The sequence below is a fragment of the Rhinatrema bivittatum genome, chromosome 1, assembly GCF_901001135.1.
Source record: "Rhinatrema bivittatum chromosome 1, aRhiBiv1.1, whole genome shotgun sequence".
NCBI lineage: Eukaryota > Metazoa > Chordata > Amphibia > Gymnophiona > Rhinatrematidae > Rhinatrema > Rhinatrema bivittatum.
The window spans coordinates 375,064,238-375,091,500 of NC_042615.1; the positions used below are offsets into that span (position 1 = coordinate 375,064,238).

Below are 27,263 nucleotides of genomic sequence, written 5' to 3' on the forward strand. Positions count from 1 at the left end.
AGCGGGTGTCCTTCAAGTTAGGCAGATTAACCCCAGAGGGCGAGTAGAAGCGAGAGGCCCCCGAGGAGCAGGTACCCTGAACTTTCGTAGGAGCGAGATATCCCAAAGGGTAGTGAGGAATCCAAGTGAGCAGCTTAGAAGCGGTCAGAGTAGGAAAACCGAAGTCCTTGCTAACTTGTTGAACTGGAGCGGAGTGGAGGTTTAAATACCTGGAGGTACTGATGTCATGTGGTGGGGCCGCCCCTGAGGTTCCTGCCATGACGTATTCAAAACGGAGGCAGCATGCCCTAGGAGGCCTCAGGAAAAAGCATTTTTATTTATTTAAAATCTTTTCTATACCGTCATTAAGCGGGTGCCATCACAATGGTTCACAATAGGGCACAAAAACAATATGTTGTATAAAGTGTCTGGAATTCTAACTCTTAAACAGGTGCCATCAATATACTGTAACAATTTCACAATAAATATTATTTGGTGGGTGTTATAAGTCATGTCCAGTTTTTTCTTACTCCGCTATAAGATATAGTACTACTTAACTCTAGTTCTTTGTTGTTTAAAAATAAAAAGGAAGAATTTAGAATATAAAAAATGAGAAACACAGTCACTCTGCTTTTTCGTCGTGTATTAATTTGTGTATGGTGCATAAAGTCTTGTATTGTATTCTTTGTTCAATGGGTAACCAGTGTAATTCTATTAAGGTTTCCATGATATGGTCTCTTTTACTTTCCCCAGTTAAAATTCTTGCCGCTGTGTTTTGTAGTATCTGTAGTGGTCTTATTGTGGTGTATGGTAGGCCCAGTAGGAGGGCATTACAGTAGTCAGTACTGGAAAAAATTAGGGCTTGTAAGACTGAGCGGAAGTTGGTGGGTATTAGTAGTGGTTTTAGTCTTCTCAGAGTCAAAAGTTTGGCGTATCCTTCTCTTATTTTTTGAGATATGTGTTGTTTCATACTTAGTTCTGAATTGATTATCACTCACAGGTTTCATACTTTCTCATCTAGTTGTATTTTTTGGTTGTTGTTGAGTGTAATTGGGTTCTGAATGATCGCTATGTTTTTTCGTTCGAGGTGTAAGAATTCAGTTTTCTCTATATTGATCACTAGTTCCATTTGGTTTAGAAGTGGTTTTATTATATCTAGGTACATGTTAGCTAAGTTTAATGTTTTCTCAATTGTGTCATCAATTGGAAGTATTAACTGAATATCATCAGCGTAGATATAGTGCGAAATTCCTAAACCTGCTAGCAGGTGACATAAAGGCAGCATGTATATGATGAATAGTGTGGCAGATAGGAGTTCCACAGGGATCTGCCCTGTTTGCAGGTTTATTTTCTCTGACATTACTTCTTTGATTTGCACTTGGAAGTATCTGTTATTTAGGTATGATTTAAACCACTTGATTGTCATGTTGCTTAATCCTATTTCTTCTAATCTATTTATCAATATGTCATGGTTTACTGTGTCGAATGCCGCTGATAGGTCAAGCATTACTGAAATGTACTGTTTACCGCTGTCAAACCCTCTCATGATGTTGTCTGTTAGTGCAAGTAGTAGTGTTTCAGTGCTGAAGTTTTTGCGGAAGCCATGTTGTGATGGGTACAGTATATTATTGCTCTCTAAGTGTTCTGCTAATTGTTTTTGTATGGTTTTTTCTATTAATTTTGCAATTAAGGGCAGGTTTGATACTGGTCTATAATTACTCAGGATTAGATGGTCGCTGTTTTTTTTCTTTAGAATTGGTTTTACTATTGCTCCTTTTAGTGATAAGTTAATGATTTTTGTTAGAGTTGGAGAAACTATGTTGGCTACTTTTTTTAAGTCTACAGTTGGAATTGTGTCTTGTGCATGTGGGGCTGGGTTTAGTTTTTTTTTTTTTTAGCATCGATTCAATTTCTATTTTGGATATTTCATCGAATGTTTCCCATTGTTTAACATGTCTTTTTTGCATGTTGATTTTTTGTTTCTTTGCTTTTAGATTCGTGATTTTGTCATTAAAGAAGGTAGCTATTTCATTACATTTAGTTATTGGTAGGCTCTGTGAATTGTCAGTTGTGAGATTTTTTACTATGGTGAACAGGGCTCTTGGATTATTTGCAAATTTCTCTATCTTAATGCTGTAACATTGTTTCTTTGCGTTGAGAATTACTTATTTATAGTAGGATAGCTGTTTCCTGTATTTAGTCAGGTTGTCTGCTGTTTTATTATTTTTCCATTCCTTCTTTTTTTTTCCTAAGGTTTCTTTTGACTACCTTTATCTTTTCGTTATGCCAGGGGTTTGTTTCCTTAGGTTTCTTTAGTTTCTTTTATGCTGATCCGTTTTATTGGGTTTATCTCGCTGGCTAAGTTTTTGGTTGTTTGTGTCCACGCTGTCGTGGCAGAGTCACAGTCGGTGCAGTCTATTTCGGTTAGTTTTTCTTCTAGTTTGTCTTTCAGAGAGTCTATGTTGTATGTTGTATGGAGGGCGGTATTTAAATTTGATGGGTTCTCTGTTTTGTATCGTTTGTTTTTCCGTAAATTTGATCGAGGATTCTATTAGGAAGTGGACTGACCAGGGTATCGGTGTATATTCTGATTTGTTTTGTTCTAAGTGGCCGTGATTGATAAATGTTAAATCAAGGGAGTGTCATGCTTTGTGAGTGGGTTTATCAGTGGTTAGGCTGAAGCCTAGTGCTGTCATGAAATCTATTAGAGTTTGACATGTGTTACATAAGGGGTGCATGTCCATGTGTAGGTTGAAGTCACCTAGTACAATTGTGGGTTTGGAGATGTTTAGGTGTGTTGTTAGGAATTCAATTATTGGCCAGCATGGCAGACGGGGATGCCCATGGTGGCTCGGAGGGTTTTGGCAAACAGCAGCAGAGGCAGCCATCCTTCCTAGGGAGGAGGAAAAGGTAAAAGAGAGGTGAGGCAGAGCAGTCGCAGCCGTCTGTGACCGGACGCAACAGCAAACAGGATGCAGAGAAGTCACATGAAGACCCAGGTTTTGAATTTCAAAAATACAGACTGTCAAAATGGGGAATTACCTGGAAGTAGAGCCAGAAGACTGGGAGAAAATTGGAGAGGTGGAAGAACAGTGGGACAAACTAAAAGGAGCAATTACAAAAGCAACAAATCTATATGTTAGAAAAGTAGTTAAGAAATCAATCTATATTTCTTTTCACAAAAATCCCAGGTCCCTGTAGATTTGACTAACTTTTTAGAAGATTCTACACTAGATGTAGTCAATAGGAGTACACTAATTGCATCCTTTGTTTCAACTCAGGATGTGAGTAGCGTCATGAAAAAGTATTTTACAAAATTCCCAATAAGTTTCCACGGCCAAGTGGTCAAATTATATCCTGATTTGGCTCCAATTACCAGGAATAGACGAAAGGAATTCTTGGCCCTACGCCAACGGATTGTCTCTTTGGGATTTGGGTTTCTACTGCGTTTTCCATGTAGATGTGAATTAAAGAAGGGAGAACAAATATATATATTTCATCAAGTTGAGCAGTTACAACAATTTGTAGAAGCACAGCAATCTAATATACCGATAATAGAAGCACCAATAGCAGAATCATCTCCTACAAGTGTTATACAGATAAGTGAGTAGCTATGAAGGGCATAGTAAAATAGAAACAGTTGTTATTTAGTTAAGGCATCTGCCTTAATTAATAATATTATCTCCGTAATTTCCTTAGTACTTTAACTCAGCCTCCATTTTCTTTGTAAAATATATTACAACTGGAAGTAAATTTCATTGGTTTAGAAGTATTTTTGTAATCTGTATTTTACAGGATTTGTTTAGTTAAACTGGTAAATTTTCCTTTTTGTAATTTATATGTTTTCTCCTTTTCCTGTAAAATAGGATACAGATATTGGTTTAATATTCTGTTTTGTTTAATATTTCTTTGTAAATTTGAATTAAAATAATAAATAAAGAATAAAAAAAAAGAAATCAATCTAATCCTCAAAGGAGGTGACTGATAAAATAAAAGCAAAAAACATCTTTCAAGAAATATAAAGGATCCCAAAAGGAGGAGCACAGGGAAGAATATCTAAGACTAAGGGAGGCAAGGAAGGAAATCAAGAAAGCTAAAAGTCAGAAGGAAGAAAGAATTGCCAAAGAGGTAAACAGAGGTGACAAAATACTTTTCAGATATATCAGAGAAAGGTCCAAAGTGGTATAGTGAAACTAAAAGGTAACAAAGATCAATGTGTGGAGAGAGATGAAGAAAAGGCAGAAATATTAAACAAATAATTCAGTTCGGTGTCCACTAAAGAAGACACTGGAGAAGGACCTTTGCTGGTTGACAAGACCATTGGCGGAAATGGGGTAGGTGAAACTGTTTACAGAAGAGAATATATGGGAAGAGCTAGGAAAACTAAAAGTGGACAAGGCCATTGGGTTCATGCCAGGATACTGAAGGAGCTCAGAGATGTGCTGGCAGGTCCGCTGCATGACCTGTTCAATAGATCCCTGGAAACGGGAGAGGTGCTGAGTGATTGGAAAAGAGTGATGGTGGTTCCACTCCACAAGAGTGGTAGCAGAGAGGAGGCCAAAAACTGCAGGACAGTTAGTCTCACCTCAGTGGTGGGCAAATTAATGGAGAGTCTGCTGAAGGAAAGGATAGTGAACTATCTACAGTTAGGAGGATTGCTGGACCTGAGACAACATGGATTCACTAGGGGAAGGTCCTGTTAGACAAATCTGATTGGATCGAGAAAGAGTGCTCGATGTGCATTCACAAAAAAGAGGGGTGTTAGCTTGCTTGTTGCGGTTGTTACTACCCCAAACCAAATAAGACTGATTCTTCACTTTCAATGCATATTCAGCATAGCTCTCTGCTTCAACGGTAAGGGGAAGAAAAAAGAGGATTTATATTCAGGCAACAACCAACGAGGACTTAATTACATAGTCTGAGTAAACAAATAAGCATGGGTGTAGCTTGCTTTTTATGGCAGTTACTACACCGAATCAATTAAGCCTGATACTTCACTTGGAATACATATCTAGTGCAGCTCACTGCTTCAATGGCAGGGGGGATAAAGAAAAGAGGATTTATATTCAGACAACAACCAACAAGGACTGAATTAAACAAGCTGGGTTAACAAATAAGCGTGGGAGTAGCTTGTTTATTGTGGCAGTTATTACCCCTAACCAATTAAGCTAGATACTTCACTTAGATGTAGCTCCAGTACTGCTCTCTACATCAATGGCGGGGGTGGAAAGTAACTAGAACCAAAACGTTACTAATAAGGGCCAAGAGTAACAGATAAGTATAAGAAAAAAAAATAAGTGTGAAAGCTTGCTGGGCAGACTGGATGGGCCGTTTGGTTTTCTTCTGCCATCATTTCTATGTTTCTATGATCTACTTGGATTTCAGCAAAGATTTTGATATGGTCTTGCATAGGAGGCTTGTGAATAAAATGAGAAGCTTGGGAGAGAGCGCCAAGGTGGTAGTCTGGATTACAAACTGGTTGACGGACAGAAGACAGCGTGTGATGGTAAATGGAACCTACTCTGTTGAGAGAGCGGTGTTAAGCAAGTGCCACAAGGATCTGTGTTGGGATGATTCTGTTCAATATATTTGAGTGTGACACTGTGGAAGGGATAGAAGGTAAAGTTTGTCTATTGTGGATGAAACTATGATCTGCAACAGAGTGGACATGCCGAAGGGAGCAGAGAGAATGAGACATGATTTAAGGAAGCTTGAACAGTGGTCAAAGATATGGTAGCTGGGTTTCAATGCCAAGAAGTGTAGTCATGCATCTGGGGTGTGGTAATCCAAAAGAGATGTATGTGCTAGGGGGTGAAGGGCTGCTGTGCATGGAGCAAGAGAGGGATCTAGGGGTGATAGTGTCTAGCGATCTGAAGATGGTGTAGCAATGTGACAAGATGATAGCTAAACCCAGAAGAACGCTGAGCTGCACAAAGAGAAGAATAACTAGTTAAAAAAAAAAAAGGAGGTAATAATCCCCTTATAAAGGTCCTTAGTGAGGCCTCACCTGGAGTACAATGTTCATTTCTGGAGACCATATCAAAAGGGACAGAGACAGGATGGAAGAGGTCCAGAGACAGAAGACCAAAATGGTGGGTGGTCTCCATCAAATGACTTATGAGAAGTTGAAGGACCTAAATATGTATATCCTGGAGGAGAGGACATGCATGGGAGATATGATATACACCTTCAGATACCTGAGAGGTTTTAATGATGCACAATCAACAACAAACCTTTTCTGTGGGAAAGAAATCACTGGAACTTGGGGTCACAAATTGAAATTCCAGGGAGGAAGACTCAGAACCAACGTCAGAAATATTTCTTCATGGAGAGGGTGGTGGATGGAGAAAATGACCTTTGGGAGGACGTGGTGAAGACAAAAACAGTGAAAGATTTCAAAGGGGCAAGGGATAAACACTGTGGGGCAGATTTTTAAATGAGCGTGCACGGGGTACATTTGTGTGCACTACCCGGCGTGCACAAATGGGTTCTACCCTTAATCAATAAGCCTTCAATACTGTTGATACAATACCATCAATTGCTCTCTTCTTCAATGGCACGGGAAAAAGAAGAAAAGGGGAATTAGATTCAGACAGCAAGCAACAAGGATATTGAATTTGGCAGTCTGGGAAAACATATTAACATAGGGGTAACTTGCTGATGTGGCTGTTACTACCCTTAACCAATAAGCCTGAAACTCTTGGTACAAATCAAACATTGCTCTCTGCTTCTACAGCAGATGGTAACAGGGAATTGGACTCAAAGAGCAAGCAACAAGGGCACTGAATTTGATGGTCTGGGAAACTGATAAGTATGGGGGTGACTTGTATGGCGCGACAGAAACTTCCATGAGCTTGCTGGGCAGACTGAATGGACCATTGGTCATTTTCTGCCATCATTTCAATGTTTCTATGTTATTAATTCTGTCTCAAAAGAATCATTTATAAATTTTTAAAGTAAACAGTAAACAGTTTGTGCAGAAAACCAGCCCACCTCCACGATATACAGTTATCTGTATGCCATGAATGCATGCAAATTTACTTGGATTCTTGGGGTGGGGGCAGGGCCTGGAGAGGGTTTCATTTTAAAAAATATACACATACTCTCCGTAAAACTACATGCACAAATTAGCAGGTGTTGGATGAAATTACACATGCAAGTTCACTTTAAAAATTAGTATAATTTCTGCATGCAACAGCCCTCCAATTTCGATGGGCTGTTACAAAACTACCCTCTAATTGTGCAGTTCAACTTGATATGCAGCAGCTAAATTAGCCTAGCAGATAATTAATTGAAATTAGAAGTTGAAAGGATATTTTAACTTCTGGAATGTTTCTGAAATAAAGTTTACAAAAAATGTTAACTTCTTATTAATGGGATGAATATGATTCATGTCTACATCATCACCATTAGTACTAGTTCTTATGGAAGGTGCATCTAAATTCATTATACTATATCTCAAAACATCCCCATAATCTTCATGCATTATTAGAAAAAATTGTGCGCCAGTATTTTAGGTCAAGAAGAATTATAGAGTTCTCTTTAAAATGTCTCTCCTGCATGGTACTGAGATCATGAGGTACTTTTGCAAATTTAGGCCTGGATTTATCAAAATGCACTAAATATCGCATGCGATAGGAAAAGGGGTGTGTTATGTTAATAGACACTTTTATCACAATTTGCGCTAACACCTATGTGAAGCACTATCTTAGTGCAAATTGCGATAACTTTTTCACACTTTGCTATAAGTGCCAGAATTGATGTATTTCTTACATACAACCACTAGGGGGGGGGGGGGGGATGGACCATGTTTAATGAGAGAGAGAGAAAGAACATGCCTAGCCATAATGCCCTCACACCAGATAGGTATTCTCTCAACCTAGCTTGATGGACTCTCTACCTGGGTAACATTGCACAAATCTCATCTTTGGGTGAGTTTCCTCACTCCAAAGGTCATCAAATCTTCACAAGAGAGCACTGTTCTGTTCGTACGTCTCACTTTGAATGTCAAAGTGGCCCCTAACCCCTACACTAATACCTAACCCTCACCTCGAGTGACTAGGTGGGCCTCCCATAGAGATATGAATACCAATCTAGTGTGAGGACATTATGGCTAGGCGCGCTCTCTCTCCTTAAAACGGCATGTGCAAAAAACATTGCAACCGCGATAAAGCCCTATCACATGGCTTTATGCAAATGAAAAAGGTGCAGTTAAAGCCGTGTGATACAGCTTTGCAAAACTGTGAGCCCAGCCCACTTTGTCAAAATATCCTCCCCTTTTTCTCATTTGCTTTGCACCAAACGTTATGGTGCTTTCGCATGCGTTAATGGTGTTTTTTGCATGCGAAAATGCCATATAGCACTTTGATAAATGATCCCCTTAATGATGTAGTCAATGTCCACCTCATGCAATTATCTCAATTGCAGTCTATTTTGGTGAGGAGCTGCACAGAGTATGGATAAGCAAAGAGTCAGCTCTTTACAATACCAGTGTACCTGATGTGGGCAGTTTTAGATGCAGCACTCCACTAGGATGTACAGAACCATATGCCCTACCATCCATTAAAATGGTATATTGGATATATAAAAGTGTTTCCAAAGTATGGGATAGGAGAGTAAAGAAAATATTAAACTAATCACACAGCAGCTATTGACCTGAAATTGCATATACAAAAGCAGAACTGTTATTGTAAAACAATAGCTCAACTGGTAGAATGAATAAACTAACAATTGTTTACTGCAGAGTTAAAATAATTTAATTGTTTTTGGAGAAAGCTGAATATTTTACTAGAATTAATATCTCTCACCACTAACACAAATTCTATAGGGCCTTCCTTCAGATGTCCACTTTTTTCTGTTTGATTTTTCTTCCATTTTAAAGGAAAATTGTTTGAACATTTTAAATGTTTCATCTCTTTAGAATTACAATGGCTGGAAGAGGACAGGTAAATCACAAAATGTGGTAGTCTATTGTGATACATTTAAATTATAAATATAGTGGAGTTAATTCAGCTAATCTGGGTGTTACAAAAGGTGTTAGTGGAATGAGTAAATTGGTCATTTAGACAGGATACTAAAAGCACCCTTAGGCTGACCTTTCCTTGAGGAAATAGTCTGTGTGAAAGAGTGTTCCTGAAAACACTCCTTAAATAGTGCTGAACCAAGTATCTAGCCTAGGCCACTTTAAAAACCTTAGCTTGTCGGGTAACTGTGAGGGCAGGTCCCCTGAGAGCAGGAATAAGAGCCTAGGCCCAGGGTAAGAAGGTGGTGGCCCCGGTCTCCCAGGAAAAGGCAGCTCCTATAAAATTGTCCTAAATTGTAAATGCTGTTTGATTTGTACTGTTGGAGGTAAGTAGTTTGCTTTTTGTTAAGACTATTTTCTGTTATAAATAAAGCTGCAAATCTTTAAGAAAGAAGGCTGGAGTCAGTGTGCTTTATGTCTCCAGCCTAGAGACTGCACGGCTATGTCACAGGCTGTCATGAAATCACATTAGTACTTCTCTATGCACTGGGAAACTGTAGGCAACCATAGCAGCCCAAAGGAATGTTTCCATATGCACACAAAGGGAGCATTGCTTCCAGAAACAGCCTTTATTGCCTTAATTTATAACATTGGTTATATGAAAGGACAAGGTCATTTTAAATCAGTTATCTGTGGGCCTTTCATACTAAACCACTCACATAATTTTATTTATTGCCTGACTGATCTATGGAAGAAATGACAGCTTATCTAATAGTCCAGGATCCAAAAATGGCTGCAAACTGGAGTTACAGGGGGATTAGATAAACCTTAAAGAGCATTCTGAAGAGCACTTTTACCTACACAAATATATTTTTAAAATTATATTTGACAAAAATGTGAACTAAATGTAAGGTGGGGATAATCAATATTTAATGTGTGTGCAAATGCTGCAAGATTATTTTGAACATCTATGATTAGAGGTTATATTTGCTCAGCATGAGATGATAATATTGGTTAAATGCTATGCTTTTCCTTGTGTTTCATTTTTTAAATGGAATGGAATAGACAAGTATCCTGTTCCTGCAGAAGAGGAACAGCCTGGTCACTCAATCCTTGCATTTCGAGCCTGGATTCACCTTGACAACAGGGTGTATCAGTACTTTTCCCTGGACGGCATTTGTAACTACGTACGTAAGTGTGTGTGTGTGTGTGTATGTTGTGGGGGTGCACACATAATTCTATGTTTTCTACAAAGTATCTACTTTTGCAATAGTTATTGGCATTTCTTAGGTGAATAGAGCCCAGCATCTGACGTGCAACCTCCGAAAAGAGATATTTGAAGACAAGGGGTACAACCATCATCAAAAGATACATTTTTTTCTAACAAATGTAAAGGTATGATAACCTAGTTTTTGGTCAAAAAAGAATACCTATGAAAAATATCAGAAGGAACAACAGAGTACATAAAATTTGTAGAGTTTATCATCTACACATTTAATGCCAATAAAAAGTTTAAATTTTTAAGCAAGGAAAGATAGATATTAGGAGGAATATAGGAAATTATGTGTGTTCCTTAATAAATTTAATAGTCACAGTTGATCGATTCTGTTTTTCTCATTTCTACCATGTTGGAAGGTTTACCCACTTTTTTCCCCACTACAAATAAAAGAAAGTTTAGGCATAATAGATAAGAAAAAAACCACAAAAACGCCCCCATGTTTCAAGCATCTATCGCAGGGGCTGGCAAGTCCAGTCCTCATGTTCTACAAGCAGGTTTCTTTTTCAGAATAGCCATAATAAATATGCTTGAAAACTATTTTCATGCACTGTCCCCGCTATATGCAAATATGTGTCATGCATATTCACTGTAGATATGCAAATATATGTCTCATGTATATTGATTATGTATATCCTGAAAACCAGACCGGTCTGTGGCATTCAAAGACCAGAGTTACCTACTCCTGATATATTTGTTACATACATAGTGTAGACCGTTTCAACATTTATTGAAACAAAAAAAACCCCATCAAATGTTAATCTTTGATTCATACTGGGGGAAGTCCATCTGTGTATGAGCATTACCAGGCATCACTGTTTACCACTACACCTTCATAAATCTCTTCTGTATGAAAACTGTTCCCTATAATATTGAACAGGAAAATTAGAAGTACTTGGTAGAACAGTTCTAGCAAATAGTGATCCAAGTAAAGTGATGTCTTTTAGAAAAAGTAAACCAGATATCTTATCACTATGCTAAAAATGAAAGAATGGCTGGTTTGGCAGCTATGTGAAGCATTGCAGATCAGTCAATATTAGAACATAAGAAATTGCCATGCTGGGTCAGACCAAGGGTCCATCAAGCCCAGCATCCTGTTTCCAACAGAGGCCAAACCAGGCCACAAGAACCTGGCAATTTCCCAAACACTAAGACGATCCCATGCTACTGATGCAATTAACAGCAGTGGCAATTCCCTAAATAAACTTGATTAATAGCCGTTAATGAACCTCTCCTCCAAGAACTTATCCAAACCTTTTTTGAACGCAGCTACACTAACTGCAGTAACCTCATCCTCTGGCAACAAATTCCAGAGCTTTATTGTGCGATGAGTGAAAAACTTTTCTCTGATTAGTCTTAAATGTGCTACTTGCTAACTTCATGGAATGCCCCCTAGTCCTTCTCTTATTTGAAAGTATAAATAACTGATTCACATCTACTCGTTCAAAACCTCTCATGATCTTAAAGACCTCTATCATATCCCCCTCTCAGCCATCTCTTCTCCAAGCTGAACAGCCCTAACCTCTTCAGCCTTTCCTCATAGGGGAGCTGTTCCATCCACTTTATCATTTTGGTTGCCCTTTTCTGTACCTTCTCCATCGCAACTATATCTTTTTTGAGATGCGGCGACTAGAACTGTACACAGTATTCAAGGTGCGGTCTCACCATGGAGCTATATAGAGGCATTATGACATTTTCCATTTTATTAACCATCCCCTTCCTAATAATTCCTAACATTCTGTTTGCTTTTTTGACTACTGCAGCACACTGAGCAGACAATTTTAAAGTATTATCCACTATGATGCCTAGATATTTTTCCTGGGTGGTAGTTCCTATTATAGAACCTAACATCGTGTAACTACAGCAAGGGTTATTTTTCCCTATATGCAACACCTTGCACTTGTCCACATTAAGGGCCGGATTTTATAAATTAGGTTTTCGGGGGGTACGCGCGTATCCTACGTGCGTACCCCTTTGAAAATCTACCCGTAAATTTCATCTGCCATTTGGATGCCCAATCTTCCAATCTTGCAAGGCCCTCCTGTAATGTATCACAATCCGCTTGTAATTTAACTACGCTGAATAATTTTGTATCATCCGCAAATTTGATAACCTCACTCATCGTATTCCTTTCCAGATCATTTATATATATACAAGCCGTTAAGCCCGTTAAAACGGGCTACATCCCTCTGTCTCTCACCTCCCCCTCATTCTCTCTCCCCTACCTCCCTCATTCTCTCTCCCCTACCTCCCTCCCACCCACTCACCCACTCCTCCCCAGCCTCCCTCTCCTCTCACTCAGTCCCTCCCTCCCACTCAGTCTCACTCACTCCCTCCCCCTCTCTCCCTCTCACTCACACTCAGTCCCACTCACTCTCCCTCAGTCCCACTCCCTCCCTCCCTCTCCCTCAGTCCCACTCCCTCCCTCCCTCTCACTCAGTCCCGCTCACTCCCCCTCACTCAGTCCCTCCCCCTCAGTCACTCCCTCCCACTCTCTCTCTTCGTCCCTCCCACTTAGTCCGTCCCTCCCTCCCTCCCTCCCTCTCTCTCTCTCCTCCCTCCCTCGCTACTGGCCGCTACCACCGCCGCCACTGCCGCCCGCCGCTACCGCCTCCGCTGCCGCCCGCTACCGCCGCCGCCGCCCGCCCCCGCTGCCGCTACCGCCACCGCTGCCGCTACCGCCGCCGCTGCCGCCCGCTACCGCCGCCGCTGCCGCCCGCTACCGCCGCCGCTGCCGCCCGCTACCGCTGCCCGCTGCCGCTGCTACCACCGCTGCCGCCATGTATTTTGGTTTTTTTTGACGCTGCCTAAGACTGACGTGCTCGCCCGCACATGCGCAGTAGAGCTGCTCTCTACTGCGCATTTGCGGGCACGTCGGTCAAGCTTCATTTATCTAGTTAGATTGAAAAGCACTGGTCCAAGTTAAGATCCCTGAGGCACTCTACTGTTTACCCTTTTCCACTGAGAAAATTGACCATTTAATCCTACTCTCTGTTTCCTATCTTTTAACCAGTTTGTAATCCACGAAAGGACATCGCCTCCTATCCCATGACTTTTTACTTTTCTTAGAAGCCTCTCATGAGGGACTTTGTCAAATGCCTTCTGAAAATCCAAATACACTATTTATTTATTTATCTATTTATTTATTTATTTATTTATTCAACTTTATATACCGGCTTTCAAAATAATTTCAAAGCGGTTTACATTAAATTGAATTGCAGTAGCAACACTCAAATACATATACATATATAGAAAACATATCCTTACACATCTTAGATCACCAATAAATTAAATTAAAAACACTACATCTACCGGTTCACCTTTATCCACATGTTTATTAACACCTTCAAAAAAATGAAGCAGATTTGTTAGGCAAGACTTCCCTTGGGTAAATCCATGTTGACTGTGTTCCATTAAACCAAATCTTTCTATATGCTCTATGATTTTGATCTTGAGAATAGTTTCCACTATTTTTCTCAGCACTGAAGTCAGGCTCACTGGTCTATATTTACCCGGATTGCCCCTGGTGCCTTTTTTAAATATTGTGGTTACATTGGTCACTCTCCAGTCTTCAGGTACAATGGATGATTTTAATGCCTGTTGAACACTTTTAACCTTTGCAGCTGAACCTGTCAGTTTTTTTCTATTTTCCTCATTTTATCAAAGTTTCCCTTTTGAAAGTTTAGTGTTAGAGCTGCAGATTTACTTATTGTCCCCCTTCCAGTTATTAGTTTAAATTTGATCATGTTATGATCACTGTTGCCAAGTGGCCCCACCACTGTTACTTCTCTCACCAAATCCTGCGTTCCACTAAGAATTAAATCTAAAATAGCTCCCTCTCTTGTTGGTTCCTGAACCAATTGCTCCATGAAGCAGTCGTTTATTACATCCAGGAACTTTATGTCTCTAGCAAGTCCTGATGTTACATTTACCCAGTCAATATTGGGGTAATTGAAATCTCCCATTATTATTGCACTGCCAAATTTGTTAGCTTACCTGATTTCTCTTAGCATTTCATCATCTGTCTATTTTGTCCAAGTGGACGGTAGTATACACCTATCATTATACTCTTACCCAACACACATGGGATTTCTACCCATATAGATTCTACTGAGCATTTAGTCTCTTGTATGATCTTTATCATGTTGGACTCTATACCCTCCCAGACATAAAGTGCCACACCCCCACCAAGTTGATCCTCCCTATCATTGCGATAGAATTTGTATCCTGATATAACACTGTCCCATTGGTTATCCTCCTTCCACCAAGTCTCTGTAATGCCAATTATGTCAATCTCATCATTTGCTGCTATACACTAACTCTCCCATCTTACTTCTTAAACTTCTGGCATTGGCATACAGACATTTCAAAGTGTGTTTTTGTTTGTATTAACAACCTGCTTTTCCGTTGTTAGGGATAATTCGGAAATCATTAGCTTCGGTGATTTTTTACATATAGGCACATGGACTATGTTTGCTTTTAATGGAACCTCTCTGTTGGGATGCCCTAACTCTCCTGTTTCATTAGTATCCTTCAAGGATACATTTTTCTGAACCATGCACTGCTGAGTGACTGTCGGCTTTCCCCCTTGTTCTAGTTTAAAAGCTGCTCTATCTCCTTTTTGAAAGTTAGTGCCAGCAGCTTGGTTCCACTCTGGTTAAGGTGGAGCCCATCCTTTCGGATAGACATAATAATCTGTGCCACTGGGAAATTTTGAGCTTGATAAAACCAGCATTAATCATATATGCATCTCTAAAATTGTAAACATTTTCTAATATTCTTCACATTTTCTTGCTTGGAAAATTAGCATCATCTACATATAATATGAAATTAGACATATAATTGGGGAGACTATGTCTAACAATTGTGGGGATGGAAGAGTCTATCCCAGAAGGAAAGGAATTATAGAAAAAATGTCAAAAAAATGAACCTCACCAAATTGCAACAAAATAGTGGCCCTAGATATCAAGTTTAAGCTTCAAATAAAAAACATGTGTAGATGGCATTTTCAGATCCTCTTGGCAATGGTCCTGCTATATCTACCACATATTAGCAATGGGAATGGTTTTATGGAAGAAACAGTGAACAAATTATAAAAAAGCCAGAGCAAATCTTTCTTACAGTATGGACCAGATCTATGACGTTCTCCCATTTTGTGTGCCTATAAGAAAACTGCTTAGAACATCTGGCCATAAATGTTATACCAGTATTCCCTTTCTTCAAAGAAAACCCAAGAAGCATTTAATCTATTTTTTTTCTGTGGTGTAACATAGGATTATTCATGCAATATATCACAAGCAAACTGATATGCAAGTTCCTCGCAATGGATATATATCCTTTTGCAAGAAGTCAAGATTCATGAACTTCCCTTTAAAATATGGCATTCACATAAAGATACGAACAGGGCAACCTGCAAAGATACTAAAAGGAGAAACGCCAAGAAATCAAGTCTTGTAAAGAGAAATTACGGCAATGAATTTCTTGTGTCAGTGACATGATATTTGGCTATGTATCATCTGCATTAATTCAGTATTCTGTTAGCTAGGCTTTCTGGAAGCAGATTACTTCCTTTGATATGGACCAAAACTCAGCTGAGGTGGTGTTTTTGACCTATACAACTTGTTTACATTGTGCTTTCTTTTCTTGATTTTCACCATTTGCCAGTTCTGCTAACTATGTGTAAGAAAACTGTTTTTATATAATGTTTTTGCTTTCAGGACTTTTTGCCACACAGCTATAAATTTATAGTGTGACCGCACCTTAACTACTGTGAGCAGTTCTGGTCATTCCTTTTCAATCAAGATATAAAGGTGAATTTTAAAAGCCTGATGCATGCCAAAACTGGTAGACACGTACCCAAAGTCAGGCCAGTGCATGCCTAGCAGATTATGAAAGCAGCCCATATGCGCACGTACTTGGTGCTGTGCGCAAAAATTAAACGTTCCAAAAAGGGGCGGGGTGTGGATGTGGTCTGGGTGGAACATGGGCATTCCTAGAATGCAACTTGAAATTAGCATGAAAAAGACTTACATGCACAGGCGTGCTCTGGGGTCCCCTGCCACGCATCTTTACTTCTGCTATAGAAGACATGTATGTTGTAAAACAAAAAATTCTAGGTACATCAGTGATGTTTTAAAGGTCGGAGCTAACAGGCGGGAAGGGAGGCTATTAAACTAGGAAGGTTTGGAAGTCCTATCCCTTACATGGACGAATTGGGAATGAACTGGGAAAACTGGTAATGGCGTCGGCATGCATGTCTTTTAAAATCGCCCCACTTATGTGGTAGAAACAGCAAGTGCATGCATCCACTTAAAATTGCATTCACATGTGTGCATGGGTCATGGCTATTTTATAACATGCCCACATATATGCACATAGGTTATAAAATGGCCGTATCCCTGGGCACGGGCTGACGAATGCAAGCACATGTGCGTCTGCACGCCTGTTTAAAAGTTACCAACATAGTATTACTAGAGAAGAAACAGAGAAGGGCAGCAAAAAATGATAAAGGGGATGGAATGGTTCATTTATGACGAAAGATGAAACAGGTTAGGGTTCTTCAGCTTGGAGAAGAGACGACAGAGAGATATGATAGAGGATAATAAAAATCATGAGTGGGGGGTAACAGATAAATAGGAAACAGTTATTTACACTTTAAAATATCACCAGAAAGATTAAATTAGCAGATAGATTTAAAACAATTTGGAGAAAGTATATTTTTCTCTCAGTGCACAATTAAACTGTGGAATTTGTTCCTACAGATTGTAGTTAATACATCCAGCATAGCCTGAATTAAAAGTGGTTTAGACAAGTTCCTGAAGGAAAAATCCATATACAACTCTTGGTCAAGTAGACTTGAGGAAACTTAGTGCTTATGCCTGGATGTGAGCAAGAAGGAATTGGATCTACTCTTTTGGGCACTTTCTATTGAGCTGGATTGGCTACTGTCAGAGATGGTGGAGGGCTTGCGAAATGATTTTGCCTTTGTATTCCAGTGCGCCAAGTGACTCTCAGCTGCTTACTTCAGTTGATCAACCGTGTGCACAGAGCCATGGTCATTCCAGGACCGCAGTGAAAGTGAAACCTCTTTAGTCTGTAGGCTAAATTAAGGGCTCCTACGTCAATACTGATTTGTCTTCAGGGTCCTCTGACTCTACTTTGAAATAATGGCTGCTATTAATGATGGTTTGGGCTGTGGATGGGGTACAGTACAGGGTCATGATGAGCTTTGATAGTTACAATGTTAATAGGAGACTGATGTTCTCTTTTGGCAACAGGGAAGCTCTCATGCCAGTGATCAGATCTGTTGTGACCGGAACAGCCTCACAGATGGGACATTCTCCTCTCTGTCCTGGACAATATGTGGCCCCAGCTCTTTGTCTCTCTCAGCCCTTTGCCTCCTTCTTAGGGCTCTTTATAGTCTTCCCCTGCCTCAATCTCCCTGTGACTCCAGCAGGCAGGTTTGACACCTGGAGCTCAGCTGATTTTTGTATTAAATTCCTTTGCAGCTCCATCCCTGCTCCCCTCTCTGCCGGATGTCCTAGACAGCTGCTTTCACACTGCCTATAGAAGAATAAGATTTGACCCAGCATGGTGCATCTTATGTTTTTATGTTTAGTGGCTTACATGGCTTTTCTCAGCAATACATGATTGCGAGCAGTATCGCTATTTGAGCATTATCAGTGTACGTGCCATTCGATTCTCCACTTTGAAACATTTTTATAATTTGGTGTATCGTGGTCTAAGCTAGTGCTTTTTAAACTGAGCTTACAAATAAACACAGCCCTGGCAGTGGTTTGCAGAGTTTTTCCCCATTAATATCTTTTCAGGTTCCCTTTTCTATCTTGATGATCAGCGATTGATGCTCCCTTTTTTTCTTCTCATGCACAGCACATAAAGGAAAACAGTGCACAGAGCTCTTTCAGTGAATTTTTCTACTGAAATGCATAGCAAACATAACAGTTAGGGTTAAACCCTTTGACTTCAACCAAGTATAAAATAAAAAAAATACAGAAAGAGAGATATTCTTACCCTGTATGACTGGTGCTAATAGCATCACGAAGAATAGCAGCTGAGGTGACCACATGGCTGTGGAATATGACCTTAAGATATCTGTGCAGTGAGCGTTCCCAAAGAAAATGAAAGTGTCCTTTTGTTTTTTTTATTTTCTTCCGTCTCTTCTCTAATACACCATGAATTTATTTCCAAGAAAACAAAAACAAAAAAATAATAAAATGAAAGTAATGTAAAAACAAATAATTCACCAGTCCAGTACCTATGGAGAAAAAAAAAAACACAATTTAGTAGTCGGCCCAAGCATATTGAGCAGCTGAAGCTTTGAAGATGAACATGATCACCAAGAGGTCCATATTCAGATACAGTCCAGATACCAAAGTTAGCCAGATAAACTTATCCGGCTAACTTTGGAGGTTTATTCAATAATGCAGCCGCACTTTCTTAAAATTAGCTACCTAACTTTAGGACAGCTCTTTGGCTTGACCAGCTAACTCTAAATATTGGAATTTAACTAGACAAGTGTCCAAATATTCATTTAGCTGTCTAACATCTGAGTTAGCTGGCTAAATGCTTCTGAATATTTATTTATTTTATTTGTGTTTTTCTATACCGGCATTCACGGAAGTTCGTATCATGTCGGTTTACATAAAACAAGGGGTGAGCAATACATTATAACGTGCATAACTAAAACATAAGAGTATACATTACAAAATATAACAAGTGCATAGAAGAATAAGTTACAATAAAACAGGGGTTATTCTAACTGGGAGTAGAATAAGAGGAAAGATAAAAGATTAACAAGAAGTAAAACGTTGTAGTGATTGGTTGGTAGTGTATGGTTCAGTTTAATAGAAGATGCTCAGTCTTGCTGCATTTGATGGAAGAGAATCATTAAGAATCATATGGACCTCCAAGTTTATTTGGCATCTTTAAACATACGATAAAATGAATCTATGCCTGTGGTCTAGCATATCATTAACACACTTTTTTAAAGATGACTTCACATAGACCATTAGGCATTTGGAAGTATAAAATCTTTCAGGTCTAGTTCAACTTTTCTCATTAATAAACATCTAAATAGCTTATCTTAAAAATATAACCAGTGCTTTATTTAGATTTTTTGCGGGTTTTATGGACAAGAGATCTCAAGGATGGGGTGGGCAGAGAAGGAGAGATCTTGAAAATGGGAGAAAGAGAAAGGATCTCAGGGATGGGGTAAGAGAGGACTAGGGATGAGAAGAGAGAAAGGGAGAGAAAGAGGAACCGATATGGAGGAAAGCACGGATGAAGAGGAAAATTGGGGAGGGGGAGAGGATCAGAGATGGAAAAGAAAGGGAGAGGAAAAGAAAGGGAGGAGATTAGAGATGAGGAGGGGAGGGGAGAGGAGAAGGAAAGGGAGAGGAAGGGAAATCCTGGGAGGAAGGAAGGGAGGTTCTGAGAACAGGGGAGGGTAGAGAACATCCAGGTTCAGGAGGATGAGGAAACCAAATGGAAGGGAGAGAGCGGTATCCTCTCTCAGTTCCAGTTCTCCCCACCACACTCCTAGCTCCTCTTTTGCTCCTTCCTCTTAACAATCTAGATGTCCACTGACTCACAATCAGCACCAGTCCTCTCTATCCCACGCAAGCACAACTCCAACTGACAACATCCCCCTCTTTCAGCGCTCTCTACTGAAAGCCCTCTCTCGCTGGCCCAGCACATTGGTTCTCACCCTTCCCTCTCAGCCGATCCGGTCTGTCATCCCAGCTGATCCAGACTAACAGAAGGAGAGCAGCAGTGCCTTGGGCCATGCCATTCTCCTTTGCCACCTGGAGCTGGAGTTATGCTTTCATCTGAATGGGGACGCTATGGTGCCCTGCAGTTCAAAGCACAGATTGGATCCCAGTAGCAGAAGAAAAGGACATGACTTGAGGGACCATCACGCTCCTCCTCCTGCCGGCCTAGAACAGTGGTGACAGGGGCGTAGACAGGGGATTGGAGAGGAAAGGGGATATCATGGGGGAGGAAGGGAGGGAGAGGGATGCATGCTGCTAGTCAGCAACTACCCCCTCCTGACCTTGCTTCTGTTGTTTCCTCATTCAGTGGGGATCAGCCAATTCTGCAGCAAAGGAGAGATTGTTTGGTCTTTGCCTTGGCATTGTGAGAAACCACGGGCTCGGCGTATATGCACTATTCTAAATATTCACAATATAAACAAGTAAATAAGAATTTTAAATATATTTTCCAAACATTTCGGTTTCCCACTTCCTTAATAGTTTATCTTACAAAAATAAGTGAAAATTGGTTGAAACAGAGAACAGCACAATTGTGGTTAAGGTCAAACTGTTGAAAAGTATAATTGCTTTCATACATTGTAAAATGTGACTGAAAATGGCCTTGAACTTTTCTTGGTTTGTTTCCTTGCAGATTCTATGGAAGAAGATTTCTGAACAGACAAACAATTATTCAAGACCAAACAGACCTACATTGTGTGTGTTCAGAAGATGCCCAGATCATCTGCAAAGCAGGCTAAGGCCAAAGTCATTCTAATTCCACGCACAGTTTGGTTAGCGCCCTAGCAACCTTCAGCTTCTTTCATACCGTTTGCCCGATGTGTGTGTAATTTTATGCATATGCATGATTTATGTGCATACATTACTTGCACATCCAGAGAGGCATTCTGGGAGCAGATTCTGGATGGAATCAGCATTTATGCATTTATTTCATTATTTTAAAAAGTATGCATGTAACTTTTACCAGCAAAACTTCCTGCATAAAGAAGCGGGTGTACCTTTCTGTGGAGGTGATTTGGTGAGATTTATATGCATATATCCATTATGAAAACTGGTGTAATCTCTTCTGTTCATGATCTGGTTGTTTATCTCAACCTCAATCTATGTGATGAATGACAGCAACAATATTTCAGGGGCTCCGATGCTTGCTGCATCAAGTTAGGCCAGGAGCACAGCTTCTAGACTTGGAAGAGGGGGGAGCAATGGCTGGGGAGGGGAGGCACTCGCTTATAAACAGATGATCAACCAACGAATGACAAGGTCCAAAGATGGCTGGCAGAAATGTGGCCTCCTAAGCAAGTTGCTCCTTCTTCCAACTACATAACAACATATGGCATGCAGTGTTAATGGGAGATGGTGATCCTAGCATGGGCACTGCTGGCACAATGCAGGTGGACAATGATCTCCAGGGAGACTCTCTTCCTGCAGGCAACATACCAGCGATTGCTCCCCCAGCTGGTCTGGGTCCATCCCCCACAATGCAGGCCCCGTGCCCTGATGTGGATGGGCATCTTAGTAGAGAGGTACCTATCAGAGGCTATGAAGGCCTGGATAGGGAACATAGCCACAGTCAATGTGCAGTGACATCTAGGTGGGGTAATGCCTCAAGTTCATCTGAGGACTATGACTGCTATCTTCGCTGGGACTAGACTATCCCGAATGTCACATTATATGTAGGTCCCCTAGATTCACACATGGCAAAAAGTCGCTCGAACATGAGGCCAGGCTTTGCCACCCCCAAGCCATAGGCAGCATTCCCCTCCTAAGGGTTGAATCATCCAATTACTGCTATTACTACAGGAACCTTGACCGCTATACTGCTATCTGTTTGTTCCTTGCACAAGTATGGTGACCAAGCTCTGCACTACAAGGATGTTTTGGTGAGGGGTAGGTCAGAGTATTTCAGCAGGAGTGAGAGTATACCTAGGCCTTAGTAAGGGGTTACCCATCTCGATGACTTCCCCTTCTTCACTTGCAGGTCAAACTATCAGTCTGACCCTTGTGGTGGGAACTCACAACTAATCATGCAGGGAGGAGGCAGAAGCAGTGGGATTTCATTGATCCACACATCAGAGCAGTCTTCTTGACAGGAAAGTCAACCCCTTGCTGCAAGAGCACTTGAGAAGGCCCCTTGGCAGTAGTTGGCTACCCCATCCCTCAGCAGTCTCAAAGTGGCATGCCATGCGTCAACCAACCAATCGGAGGCAGCCCAAGGTAACAGCAGGCTTCTGGCTCGCAAAAGGCACAAGCATCAATCAAGGAAGCATTCCTCTAGATCTAGTCACCAGATTTAATCCAGCAGTTTCTCTAGTTTATGTGCTTCCACGAGCTACTCCTTCCAAAGAGACCTGCTTGCAGAGCAATGCATTCTATCCAGTTATTATAGGCTTTAGGATGCTATCCCATAGATCCTAGAATTAGGAGGCTGTATTACATTGACAATTGTTTGCTTATTCCAGGAGTGTAGGAAGTGCAGTCAAATGCATTGGGAGAAAAGGAAGGAGCAGCAGTCCATCAGGCCCGCACAATAAGAACTGTTTAATTGGGTCATGTCCTTAATGTGCTTGGCCACAGTGGTTTGCACGGTGGACATTCCCAGAAAGTTGCTTTATGGTCATATATGGATGCCATATTAGTTGTATACAAACAATACAAGGGCTTTCCTCAGGGAAAAATGGCAGGTAACCCTAATGTGTACTGGAGGACCCAGGATACTAAATTTGTGATTTACTCACATGTTGGAACAGGTACATGATGCCAAGTCCCACATGAAGCAGGGGATGCTCCCCTTTTGCGGTGCGGCTAACAGAGTTTCACAGGTAATAGGGAACTTCGTCCCGTCAAATGTCTGCTGATGATTTAAAAGGAATAATTGCTCGCTGGCCGATTGTCACTTCAAATGTGTGTGCACAAGGCGTGCAATGACTCACCAAAAAGGCTCAGGTCAATTCAGGAAAGTAAAAACCTGCAGATTTTTGAAAGCCTTGGTCCTGGTCAGCTAGAAGGCCATGGAGGGCTGGCTCGCTATTTATCTGGAAACGTAGGCAAACAACGCTGCTGGCTGGTTTCAGGAATGGCTTCCAATCCCATTCTGTGGACTACCAGGTTTGACCCTCCAAACTCTTGGTTGGTTAGTCGTCTCACAGCCATCATCCGAGTTAAGTTCAAAACACAAGTTTAGTTGAACCAGTTTCTGGGTCTATTTTGTATCATACACTTTCCAGATATCATTTTCTCTCCACTTGCAATTGTGTCTAAGAAGGAGCAGGGAAAGTACAGGTTCATACACAACATGTTCTATCCTGAGGGCTATTCAGTCAACTAGTTCATTCACCGGAAAGGATGCACAGTGCATTATGCTTCCTTCAACAGTGCCCTGGAAGTATTGAGAGAATGTGGCCATGGCACCCTTATGGAAAAGGCCAACATTGAGTATGCCTTCTACCTGCTGTTGGCTTATTCAGATAGCTTCACTCTCTTGGGGTGTCACTTTAAAGGATCCTACTACCTGTATAGGCGCATGCCTACTGCATGTTCAATTTCATGCTCCTATTTTGAATTGTTCAGAATGTTTTTGTGTTGCATGGTGGAGCAAGGTGGAAGTGGAGGGTTTCAACAGTATCATTGATTACTTGGATGATTCCCTACTTGTAGGTCCAGGTGATGCCTATGTGTATGCCTGGCTTTTTCAGTTTCAGAAGGTCATGTGGGAGTTTGAGATTCCACTAGCCACAAACATGTCCCAGCCCCTTTCCATAAGGATCACTTTCCTTGGCATAGAGTTTAACTCAGAACATATGGTTTCCAGATTAACAAAAGCAAGTTAGATTTAATGCTCTTGGTCAGCAAGGTGGCACATGCACCAAAGTTACTTTGAAGTGAATACAGTCCCTGATCAGCATCTTGGCATTTACTACCAGAGTTATTTCCATGGGCTGCATATTCTCAGCTACTTGATTTTGTCAACGAAAGGTTTCCTGCATGATCATCATTGTATCCACAACAGCAAGGCAATTCGAAAGGACCTGGTTATATGGTTGCATTTTCTGGAGAGACTCAATGGGGTGGCAATTTGGCTTCCTCCTTCCATTTCTAATACCACCTAAAGTATTTTTATAATGCTACAGGGTCTATTGGTTTCGGGGTGTACTTTCAAGGAGTATGTGCATGGCCTCTTGGCCTCCGGAGTGGGAGCAACGTGGAGTCACTCGGAGCATCACCTTCCTGGAGTTAATTCGCCATTGTGATGGTGGTAGATATTTGGAGCAGCAGCTTAAACAGGATAATGGTACTTTGGTACAACAGCATGGCAGTGGTGGATGCAAAATAACCAGACAGTTAAATACTTCCTAGTGGCAAACCTGCTTCAGGAATTTCTTCTTGCTTGCATGAAACTAAATATAGCTGCGAGTGTTCATCATGTACTTACAATCTGCAATGAGATTGCCAGTTATCTCATTGCAAGTGGTCCTAATTCAGAGAGTTAGCTCCAGATGTAGATATGCTGGGTCAGCTGGTACCGAAACATCTGTGGTCCTTGGAACAAAGATGCATGGAAAATGCTATGACATTCCATTGCCCCGTCACCTGGAGAGCGTACTCCAGAGGCTTTGAGGCGGTCATGTCCTTCTTAACTGGTAGAGGCTGAGACCAGGGGGACATTCCAGAACCGATGATAGTGAATTATATCTCGAAGGCTAGCAAGTCCAGCCTCACAAGGTGCAGCGTCTGGTCACATTTAGCTGGTTGGCTTTCTTTGCTAAAGCTTGCCATTAGCTGTCCAATTACCATATTATTTGTCAAATGGGTTATGCCTGAGTGGGCTCGTGACGAAAGACACAACCTGGATGGGTGCCAACCTGTCACCCAGAGTCAGCTTTCCCTATTATGGCAAGCACTTCCTGAAGTGATTAACTCTCCTTTTGAGATGACCCTCTATCGCGCTGCATTCTCTGTCACCTTCAGGGTGGTACTGAATGGGAGAGTTAGTTGCAGACACCACAAAATCTCTGACCCTAGGGGATTGTTTCTATCATCAGTCACATTTGCCAGTGAATGCTTGAACTTGTGGATACGGTGATCAAGGAAATATCAGAGTGATAAGGGTCAGTGCATTTTCCTGTCAGCAGTGCCATCCTCCTAACTTGTCATGTCTTGAAGGGGGAAGCTTACCTGGTTGTATGGCCCAGAGGACATCATTTCTTTGTATGGGCCCCACCCCCTTGATCCAGATTATCAATTACCCCTATGCCTGGGGAGCGGAGTGCCACAAGAGAAATTATATTTACTAATATGATTTATCTTTGGGATGGGGGGATGAGACAGAGTCCTGGTCACCCCCAAACAATCTCTCACTTGTAGTACCACAGACCAGCTAAAATCAACACAGAAGCAAACAAACAAAATATCTTGCATTAAAAAAAAGTCTGAAATGGGTGGGTAGGGAGATGTGCATTGACAGACTGGAAAAGGAAGGATGGACATTACACTCATTATTTTTATCCCCTATTGTTCTGACCTCCTCTTTCCCCATGACCTCACATTGTAGACTACCAAACAATGACAGATAGTTTTCCACCGCAAAGCTGAAACCATGCAAGTTCCATTGTAGCTCATGGACACTCTACTCACTCCCCCTTACTGCGTGTTGGGCTTTTAGAAGCAGCAGGTTGGGCCTTTACTAGATAATCCTTGGCAGCCTCAAAACCAGCCCATCTGGCTCCTCATAAATGTGAATTGACTAAGTCTTTATTTTGAAAGTGCTATACGAGTAAGCAAAACCAAATACAATTATGATGACCTATTGACAATGCATTTTGTTCCATTCATCTCTGTTAAAAGAAGGAGTGGGGCTGCTGTTTAACCATCGAGTACCCAGCATCCATTTTCAGGAAGGTTTGGCAGAACAGTGACCTTTCTGGCTTCAGCGCTGCCATCGATAGCATCACATCATGATCTGTTGTCAACCTAAAGTGATTTACACACTAGCAGTTCCTAAGGCACAGCTCTTCAAAATTATGCTAGCTGAAAAAAAAAAAAGAAAAAAAGCAAAAATGAAAGGAAATCAAGTGTTTGGGAATGGAGCAATATTAAATGATTCCTGTCAAGATGATTACTCCGAAAAGAGAATTTTGATACACACATCTAAAGGCCAGAGCTTTGATCATACTCGTTCTAAAGTATTTTATGTTAATCCATAACATTTTGTTTCTGAATTTTGTTTTCCTTTCAAAACTATTTTTCTCACTTCAATTCCATTAAGCAAATCATATAAGAAAGATCTGACCAGGATGAAGTAGTTTCATGCATTCTTTTCTCAAAAAAAGGGCAAAAAGAAGCTAATTTGTAAAGGAATTAGGAGTATAAAAATAGTATATATCATAGCAATTTTCAAAAGCTCATTTGGCATGCAAAGAGGATTGTACCATTTCAGGGGAGGGGGACAGGAACAGTATTATTGTGGATTGTAGCTCCCCCCCATGTGAGAGACAGGAATGATGAGTCCTCAGAGAATATAAACTCATGCCACTCTTTTAGGATGTGGACCTTTTAGTTATCCCTGGTAGGTGGCAGCATGTCTGTATGCTAGCTCCTGTTTTCATTGTTTTCCTAGGGAGGGATCCTCAGGTCCTTTGCTTATCTTTAAGATGCCTTTTTGGAACCCTTTTTCTTTTGGGGAAAGGAAGTTGTTGCACCCTCCCTCTCTCTACTCGTTATGTTCATTTTCAAGGTTTAATTTTATAATATGCCTGAGTACCCTAGGGCCCAGGGGCTCCAGTGTGTTACTGTAAAAGGAATGGTGTTTCTCATCCAGAGAGAACCAAAGGACTATTGAAAGTCCTGGAAGAGGAATGGATTTTAGTTCATTCCTGGGGATGAAGGAGACTGTAAAGATCATCAGTGACACCCATTCTGCATTAATCACATATACAATTATTTATTTTATTTATTTATAACAGTTGGTACTCCGCTTTTTACCATGTGGCCTCAAGGAGGAATACAATAAATTTAGTAAACGGACAATGACCATTTTAGGTTATTATATGATTAGCGCAAATTCCGCAGGCTTCTAATAGTTTGTAAGGCAGTAGATTCCAAACATGTAAACAATGGCCTTGATCAAGATAAATAGCTAGGGGGATGGGGTCCAGTGGGAATGAAACAATCCTCTTAGTTGACCCGGATATCATCATCTGGCCAGCACACTAACTTCTTCGACAAGTGCACACAGCAATTGTGCACAAGGATTTAATCATAG

General features: G+C 40.8%; 1 protein-coding gene across 1 annotated transcript in view; it reads right to left on the bottom strand.

Moving 5' to 3' along the window:
• The window catches only part of ADGRL3 (adhesion G protein-coupled receptor L3), a 2,126,115-nt gene that overhangs the window by 1,437,489 nt on the left and 661,363 nt on the right, over positions 1-27,263 (bottom strand). Inside the window, exon 3 of the mRNA XM_029600930.1 lies at positions 18,249-18,492. Within this exon, the coding sequence (XP_029456790.1) occupies positions 18,249-18,303 (55 nt within the window). The 5' untranslated portion in view covers positions 18,304-18,492. The remainder of the gene's footprint in view (positions 1-18,248; positions 18,493-27,263) is intronic.